Here is a 9,650-nt window from a genome sequence, read left to right as displayed (position 1 = left end):
GAGCATGCGAGAACATCACTTGCAAATAAGGGAATGTACATTGTTTGTGTTCAAATAAATTCCATTTGATTAAAAAAATGGAATGAAAAAAAAAAACAAGCTTTGTTAAAATAATCAACTCGAAGCAAAATACCAAGCGAAAGCCATCTACAAACTACTTGTTGAGAAAAATGTTTTTTTAAGAACTATATTTAAAACCTAATAAAAATGCTTACACGTAATAAACAGTTCTACCATTTTCTGCTTGTATTTCTCATTTACTTACATCTACATGCGATAGTATACCACCGACCCAAATCACGTTTGGAGCATAAAAAGATGTTCGTTTTTAACACCCCGATGGTAGACAGCTGACCATTCGACATTGTGAGATGCATTATGAATTAATATATACTTTAGTTTGAATGTTTAATTTCAGCTTCATTCCATTATATGCTCCCATCAATCGCTTCATAAAGATGTCGCATTCAGCACACGGCAGCTTTGCGAAGTAATTGACGGAGGAAAATTCATTAAACTACTGTCATTAAATTCACTCGGTGTTGTTTTAAATGTTGCGTTCTTTTCGGTGTATATTGTATCATGGTGATTTTCATTTGATCAGCTCATTACAGCGACCTGGTTACAGCTTACCATCGGTGTGATAAAGACCATGCCATTTAGCTCACAATGTTTGTGTTGTTTCCTTCGAACAAAAGCCTGCATGGCTGGAGTACATGTTACACAGTGTGATGTTTTCTGTTTCTACTAGGTTCGGTACACTTTTACATCCTGTATTGCTCTTTAAACTACCCTGGCTGTAACGTGCGGGTCTGTAACTATATATTTTCCAGTTTTATTTTTGTTTCACAATGTATATACGTTGAAAATACTATTGTTCAATGCAGAAAAAAAATCCTGTAGTTTTACCTTTAAATAGAATTGTTTCACACCTGTACATGAGTGCTATTATTATGGTTTTATTCCTTTTGTAGCTATTCTTCGGTAACACGCATACACGCTTATTTTGTTGCTGTTAATGTTTTGTAAGTTCAATCTTTCCTTAAGACACTTATATGTTTCTGCACTACTGGGTATGCATAGTGATTTTGTATATGAAAGCTGCGTTCATAGATGGGTCGTTTGAAATGGCTTATGGGTGTTTCCGGTTTATTCCTGTCTGATTATTAACCGACTTAAATTATTTGCCAACGTGAAGGAATTTCAGTTATGATATTGAAAATGTTTGTGTTTTTTTACCTACACTCGAAACAATTTCGTTCCTAATCACTTGTAAATATTTTTGCTTACCGAAACGAGTAAAATAGAGAAACAACTAAATTTTCTTTTATAAAACAACATATTCCAATTTCAAATTTCAAATCACCCATAATCACATTGACACCTTCGGCCGCCTTACACCACCTACCGCTATATCATGCATACGTTGTGTTAAAATGCTTCCACTACTAACTAAAACCGTCTCACACTCTCGATTGGCTACGGTGGTAAGATGTTGTATTGTTGATTGTGTTTCCTTTATGTGTTAGGGATTGTAATGCTTTGCGCTGCTCTAAAGTCTCCAAGTTGTTACGCTAAGGCCCAATTTGATTTGTAAAAAGGTAGGTGAAAAAGCCCGTTCACATTGATTACTTCTCTGTTTTGCTTTACTTCCCGCTACTGCTGTACCGCACACTACTGTCGGTCGCGCACTAGAGAGTTCGTGCAGATATTCCAATGAAACGCAGTTAGGCTACCTTAGGCTCGATTACCGGTGCCTTGTTAACTTCCCCTTCCATTCTGTACTGAGCTCATCAATTACAATTTTGTATGGTTTTCTATCACAACTGGAATTATCGTAATGCTTAGCTGTTTATTCCTAAACCTACTGCCATATACTTTTGCCATTACAAACCAGCAGTTTTGTCGGAAAACATGTTTGCTTACTGTTTCGCTTCAACTCCACCCCTGTGCCCAAACGCAACGACGGCGTTTGTTTTGGTGAGCAAATGGTTTCTCGCGACGGTACTAAGGAGGAAAAATCACGCAGCAAAATTTAGACCTCCAAATATTCCTGTAAGTGTTCCGCCTTAATAGCCTGATCTGTTCTATACTGTCATGGAGTATCGGTGCTGATAGTGACCACCTTTTCCGCACCGCTTGCAATCGTGCACGTCCGCTTGAGCAATAACTCTTCAACGCTATCATTCAAAACGTTCCGATGGCATGTTTGTTATTGTTATTGAGTTCATTTGGTACATTTGCACACGAACAACGAGTAACTTGATACACAATTTGAGAAGAAATGCTTTATAACTGCTAGAATGTGATTGGTTCTATACTGTAAAAATGCTTAAGTGGATATCATTAGGTGAATGCAACAATTCGAGATTTATCTTTGAGCTCGCTTGCTTGATCCGTATCAGCCTTGTTTTTAGAATTACGCATAAAATGCTGCTTGAATATCATCTTCCTTCTTTTGTTTTTGGTATGTACGTTTCTTCCTTGCGTTTCTTTTCGTATCCTTTCTCTCGCCTATATGTGTTGTTTTGTTTCTAACCACAATTTAGTACCCAAGAGGGAAATATTTCTAAAGTTTCGCACGAGTTGCTTTTGGCTTGTTGGATGTGTTCTGGGTGCATTTGCATAATCTATACCATCTGATTTCATTATCTACGTTTCGAAAAAAAAAACAATCATCTACGGTCGATTGTATAAATAAAACTCTCAATCGTGCCTACCAATGTCGCTACTCGAATATCGGGGTGGGGTAGAAATATCTTATCTGGTTTCGTTTTTGGAAGATCTATCGGTGTCTATTGTTTGTAATCATTCATTCGTTTCAGCTCGTTTTCCTCATCGCCCTGTTTCTTCTTAACAGTATCACTATCAGTACGTATTAGCAGACACACATGCACACACAAAAATATGCCTCCTTCATTTAGATTACAGTCCGCATCGATCTAAAATCAGTGTGTATAAGGTGTTTCCCTTTTTCCAAAACAAAACAAAAAAACAACCGGCAAGCTTCGTTTTTAAAAATGTGCTTCGCTTCTAATTCGCACAAAGAAGAAAGTGATACGACGGAAGGACAAGTAAAGAGAGTGTGGGAAGTTTTAAAACACACTATTATTGCAGCCAACAGAGCATTATTTACTAATCCTATTTAAAGCCTATGGTTGCTTGCATTCGCATCCTTTTGCACTCATTTCACGCACACATGCTTCGCTTATCACTGGTGGGTAAAAAAACTGACACAGACACAAACACACTTTCGATCTACCCATTCACACTTCGTTTCAGTAAAATGGCACGCTTTACAGGGCACGGCTGTACGATAACAGCCAGCACCCTTCCAAAGCCAAACGGTTCCATTCTGCTGAAATCGTATCGCACACAAACTACTTGCAAACACCAACTTCGAACCTAATTTCTATGGCTGCTACTGCTGTTGCTGCTGCTGATGTTGCTATACGGTTTACGAAGAAGTGCGTAGAGTAACGTTGAATATTAAAAAAAGTTCTTAACGTAAAGCTTAAAAACGATTCAATTACAACATCCGGCACGACCATCGGCACACCATCCGGTCTCTTTCTCTCTTTCGCGGTGCGAAGAAACACTAAACGGGACCGATAACCAAGACGGGTTGTAATTTTGTAGGAAGAAACCAGGAAGTACAGCATCATGGAGGCGCCCGATGCGTCCTCATTTCGTATCGACCGTGGCCCGCAGCTTGGCGCGTGCATTTAAATACTCCGGATTGATGGAACCACCGGTCGGATCGGTCGGACCCGTCCCGCTCCCACCCTTCTGTTGCTCCAACCGTTGGGCTCGCTGCATAATAACGCGCCCTAGCTCGCTCGCAATCGTTTGCTCCGTTTGTTTGGCGAGATTCTGGGCTGCCAGCACTTGGCGCTCCTTTTGCTTCTCGAGCGCTCGCTGCAGTTCCGACTTCTGGTTCAGTACGCTCTTCCCGCTAAAAGTAAACAAGGGAGGAAGATTAAGAATAGTGCGCCCGGGGGATTTGGTGCGTTTACTTACATCTTCTGATTGAACATCATCTCGCGGTGCAGATTTTGCCGATCGATCGACTCGAGTACCGGGTTGACCAGCTTCTTTGGTACGATCAGTCCCTGTGCGTCCGTCATGACGCTTTGGTTTGAGCTTATCGGGCGCATCATTCCCGCACCTGGTCCAGAACTGTTGGCTGAGGTGAGCGGATCAACCGACGATGCACGACGTTGCTGATGAATTTGACTCGCGTGTATACTGTTGCCGGTTGGGACGATCCTATCGTCTAGGTTTGTTTCATCTGTTGAAAGAAAAGCAAAAAACCAAAATTATTACAAAAAGAATTGAGATATCTGGATACTACAGAGCACGTATTAGCCAGCTAATTGTAACGAAATACGATTAAGAAGTAGCAATTTACGAGAGCGAGCCAGAATTTACCGACAACAACACAATCGTTGTCACAAAGCAATTGTCAAACCTTGCTCGAAGATTCGCATTTTCTCGCGGATGGTTCTGGTTGGTATAAAATGTGGACGATACATTGCAGCAGTATGTACTCCGTAGTTGCTCGGTGTTAGGATTGAGCGTTTCTACTGCTTTGGTGGATAAAATTAAGATAAGATTTTATCAATTTCAGTTGCGTTATTAATTAGAGTAGTTCGAAGCATTATGTCCCATTTGGAAGAAATTGGAGTCCAGGATGTCTTGGCATTTTATACGTTGGATATCTAGCTAATATACCCATGTTGAGGTGCCTTTCCACTGTTAGGAGAAGAAAATATCTTCAAACTAATGTGAATTGTACCAATTTGTACCTAGCTGACTAGCGAATACAGAGTTCGAAGACCTGATACCTCCAGATACCGTAGGTGCTATTTCCAGGAAACCAAACAAAGAACATTTGCTTGTCTGACGAGACAGAGAGACTGAACGCGCGTGGCACGTCAGCTTTACTATTGAAAAACAATCAATCACAGAAGACAATAACCAAAACAAGGTGAAGATAAGAGGGAATTTACCTTCTGCCAGAGATTCTCACCTGACCAAATAAACATCGTCTTGCGGGAGTAGAAGAATGATAATCCTTACCAGCGAATTGTGAGAACATTGGCCTTCCAGTAGATACTTCAACTACTTCTTCGCATAATAATACCAGAAGATACTTCAACTACTTCTTTGCATGATAATCAGATATTCATCATAATGTTTGATTCTCAGCGTGATGAATTCTTCAACAAATTCGCAACTCCTAACTCCTATCTTCAAGGTTTTCAATCAGGCTAAAAATAGACGTTAGAAATACAAACATCTCGCGTCAAAAGTGATGTATAGTGTAATAACTGCACACAACAAAAAAAAGCCAACAAATATATCACTAGATGCTTCGTTTCATTCCATTGGCCAGAACATCGTCGCTCATCTTTGTGGTGTTGTTATGTTCGATGCGATTCCAATTACCGGTGCCTCCAGGCAACGTAAACTAAGTCAACCAGTGTGCGCATTGAGCTGCGTACCGGTTCCACTTCCGAGGCAGTGCTCGTTAAACCTCCCGCTTGGATGCGGTATCGAGGCGGTGGTACTGTTACATAATCTGATCAATTTCCCCCATTTTTGCCACCCCAACGCCCGTTTCCCCTTTCCACACTGTCCGCCGTACCTGTCACGCGTATCAACCGCATATATCCGAGGTGCGTATATGCATGTTTTGCGTTTTCTATTTGCTTCTGTCGCCCTGATGCTGTAACATGGCGGGTGTGCGGTGATGATTTCCAACGCACAACACCGATGTCTGGTCACTAAACCTACTGACGGTGGATGAGCCTGGGCGTTTGGGTTTTGGGGCGTGTGGTAGAGCATGAAACTCGTTCTAGATTTACACTCCCCTATCCAGGGCCCGCGTATAGACTCCCGCAATCGTTTGCCCTTCAGCCAACTCGTAGATGTTGCACCCCAACCGCTTGCTTATCAATCCAGTCTGGTGCGGTCATATTTTGTAGCAGATTACTGCAAACAGCACGTACCGGGCGGCGTGTACGTGGACAAGTGTTACAAACGTCACTTTGCGCCATCAGAACGATTCATTGCACAACCCAGTTGCCGGGTTTGGAGATAGTTTTTTTCCCCTTCCGCTTCTGCAATAAGTGGGATCAAGAAACCCACACGAGAACCAGGCGACCTGGAGAAGGTGCAGCTAGTAATTAGCATGCAGCACATTCGCAAACCATTCGCCGGGCGTCCTGCATGGAATTGATAAGTTGCATAATTTGGAATCGTTCAATCACGGCCTTAACGCCAACATCTCCTCCACAAACTTATTTAAATTACGTTGCACGGTCCTCTCGTTCGGTGCAGAATGTAAATCCGGTGCACGAGGAGGGTGCAAGATTTGTGGGCTTTGCCGGTTACAAAACGTTACTGATAAAATATCTCATGAAAAGTTGTTTGCATGCGCATGGCTGGCAAAACAAGTGCACCAATCTGGTCTGGCATTTGCATAAGCGCGCGTGTGCCCAGGTTTATTGCTAAAAAAACGAGTTCTTTATTGCTAAATAAAAAAATCGTCTTTTACTCAAAAAGTAGATCAGTGGGACTACAGAAGAAGATACATTAACACCTTAACTGTCCAATGCAATTTTATCAAGAGTGCTCTTTAGACCTTGTAAATCCAAGATTATCCATTGGGTTGGTTACCCAACACCAGTTTAGGAAATAAAAATATATCAACAATGTCCATGCGTAGTTTTGTATTTACTACCAGCAGTGTATAGCTGGACGCATTAAAGTGAAATTACCTGTTTGATTAGTGGTTACACCTGCGACAGCTGGGCGTAATGCGAGACGTGTGCCGGTGTGCGTTCGACTATTGACGACAAATGATATGCACCATCAGTTCTATTAGGTCGTGCCAGTTAGAACCAATGTCACCGTCGTGCCGCTACTATTGTAAGCCCAGACGTGACCTTGATGGTTCAACTTGGCTGCGACTGTGTTTGACCGAGCTTCGCCCGCACACACCGTACATAAAAGCATCTTTCCATATTTCGTGTTCAACCCCGTTTTCCCTTGACATCCCAAACCCTATTCTCCGTACAAAGCGTACCGCTTGAGAAGCACTGTCTACACTTTCACCTTTCTCCCATACAAATGCACACATACACAGGCACGGCCCATTGCATTGGAAAAGGTTCGTACGCGTCTGTCATAATAGACACGGTCTGACACTGGAAGCCATACCAGCAATAGTGAAATGCGTGGGCGACAACACACCTGTGCACGTGATGAAAAGCTGCTTAAGTGACGCAGTTGAACCGTTGGAGCGTTATTGTACTCCTCACCGGTACGCCTAAAAAAAAAACTGTGCCAAAAAAACACTTCCGCAGTACGTTTGTTCCCGGGGAGCAATTGTTCGCCCTACGGTGCGCGGGTAACCTCGAAACCTTCGTTAACTGCCCTCCCCGCGCCCGTCCCACCTTAATGTACACCCGGAAACGGATGGCCCACTTGCATAAATTTTGTTGTGCAGATAAGTGACAGGAAAGAAGAACAACGAAATACACCCCACCCCAAGCGGACCTGGCATGCGCTTTGCGTTCTGGGGTCGTATGTGGGGGACTGGATTTCTCAATTGGCTCATTAAGCGTCCTAATCGTTTGATGGGAAAGTGACAGATTTGGATTAGTGTGCATTTTCGTTTTTAATGAAGTGTCACATTGCGCGATTTTTCGTCTGGGGAGAACCACAGATTAGGTTGACATCAATCAACATATCAAAACGGTCAAGCTGGACCAGTTGTCGCACTTACCTTCCCGTTCCCGTAGATTCGCAGAACGTGGATCCGTAGCGGTTGATGTTGGGTGTTTGGTAGCGTGATTCCAGCTTTCACTTCTAGGCGAGGCGCCCTCTCTGCGAATGGAAACGATACGTTAAAAAGCTGATTGGAATTTGAAGCACTGAGAACGCTGCAATCTGACTGCCGCCAGCGTGAATCAAGACCGTGTCCCAGCTGGTACACCGGCTGCAATTTGACTGAAGAATGACATCATGGAAGGTTTTTGGTCTACGAAACATGTCAGAACATGTGTTTCCAGTTTATGACTCCGTTCCGAACGCTGTTCAATGAACAAACACGCGCGTTTGATTTTCTTTGCGATGCGGCCCTAATTTGCCCGACCCCCGTGCCCACCCGCCAACTGTAAGTACTGTGTGTTGAGTACGGTTTATGTTGTTTTTCCTTCCTTTAATACGCATGCAACCGAAATGCAGTAAACAGATCCGAATTCATACGGACGAGGCAACCGATCGGGGAAAGTTTTCTTCAATCGCCACCATCGTACAGACAGGCTGCACCATTCTCAACCGAACCCAGATGTGTAGAGCGTTGCAGATCGTTTCAAGGGGGTGAGAGGGCAGTGCCGAGACCCTGCGGGACTCAGGGCCTGAAAAGCAGGCAAAGCCGTTCTGTTTAGCCGTTATTTCATCGCAAAGCCTCTTCCAGCCGTGCGAGTACCCACAGCTGCATCTCCAGATCCCACACGATGCATTTTAAAAAGAAACAGGTTATTATTATCGTCTCGGAGAAAGGAAATGAGCTAGACGACGCTTCTAGCTACGCGGTGCTGACGCAAAGAAAGACGCAAGAAACCATTAGATCCGGGATGGATGGTATGTGATTGCATTGGTGAGGTTGGTTTTGCTGCATGCGCGTGTATGCTCGAAACACATAAAATGAACCACAATTCCAATGCTAAATAGAATGAAATCCAATGAAGAAGCTAGATGGTCGCAGACAAAGAAAGCAAAACACAACGGGTTGATTGTTCTAGCATTCGCCAGTTGACGCAGCTGAAAAGTCACAACTTAGGAAATTATTACATCACGATTTACGATTATGCGCCAGAGTTTGGTCTTCGGTAAAATAGAGGGCAGAACTTTAACACCACTTAGCCAAGTTTTGGTGATAAGCTGAAAGCTAATGTCAGCAGAACTTCATCCAGATGCAGATAGTTCACTTTATAACGAAAAAAAAACTTCTCCACAAAGATCTAAACAAGGGAAACAAAAACAAAATCTACATGCTACGGCTTGGGAGTTATTTTCACCAACAACAATACATACATCTAGCAACGCTTACTGATAAACCTTGGGCTAGTAAGAATATGGAATGTTGCACTAACGATACAATAAATATCCAGATCCGAGGTGTACGGAAGTCTGTGAAACACGTTCTGTATAGGAAGACTAATATGATCTTCCACTGAATTGAGATCTAAGAGACCTAACAGATGATTCGAAAGATTAATTTCAAACCTTTACTCGAACCTTACTCATGTAGTGTAGGTCAGTAAGAACATCAAAGAGCACTCTAAACATACAATAAATATGCAGATCCGGGATGCATTGTAGTCTGCGAAACACACGACACTCAAAAACATTCTGTGCAGGAAAACTAATATGATCTTCCGGTAAATTAAGATCTAAGAGATCTAACAGATGATTCGAAAGATTAACTTCAAACCTTTACTCGAACCTTACTGATGTAGTGTAGGTCAGTAAGAACATCAAAGAGCTCTCTAAAGATACAATAAATATGCAGATCCGGGATGCATTGTAGTCTGCGAAACACAAGACACTCAAAAACATTCTGTGCAGGAAAACTA

General features: G+C 42.6%; 1 protein-coding gene across 1 annotated transcript; it reads right to left on the bottom strand.

Annotated features, from left to right (window-relative positions):
• Positions 1–3,684: 3,684 nt before the first annotated feature.
• LOC128706738 (protein FAM107B) lies at positions 3,685–9,321 on the bottom strand. Its single transcript, XM_053801684.1, is given in 5 exon segments — positions 3,685–3,955; positions 4,021–4,291; positions 7,796–7,841; positions 7,844–7,896; positions 9,318–9,321. Coding segments are annotated over 5 exon segments (645 nt in total).
• Positions 9,322–9,650: the final 329 nt, after the last annotated feature.

This window comes from Anopheles marshallii, chromosome X (genome assembly GCF_943734725.1).
Source record: "Anopheles marshallii chromosome X, idAnoMarsDA_429_01, whole genome shotgun sequence".
Classification (NCBI taxonomy): Eukaryota; Metazoa; Arthropoda; class Insecta; order Diptera; family Culicidae; genus Anopheles; species Anopheles marshallii.
The sequence above is the reverse complement of the archived record's forward strand: the minus strand, read 5'-3'. Positions and strand labels throughout refer to the sequence as shown.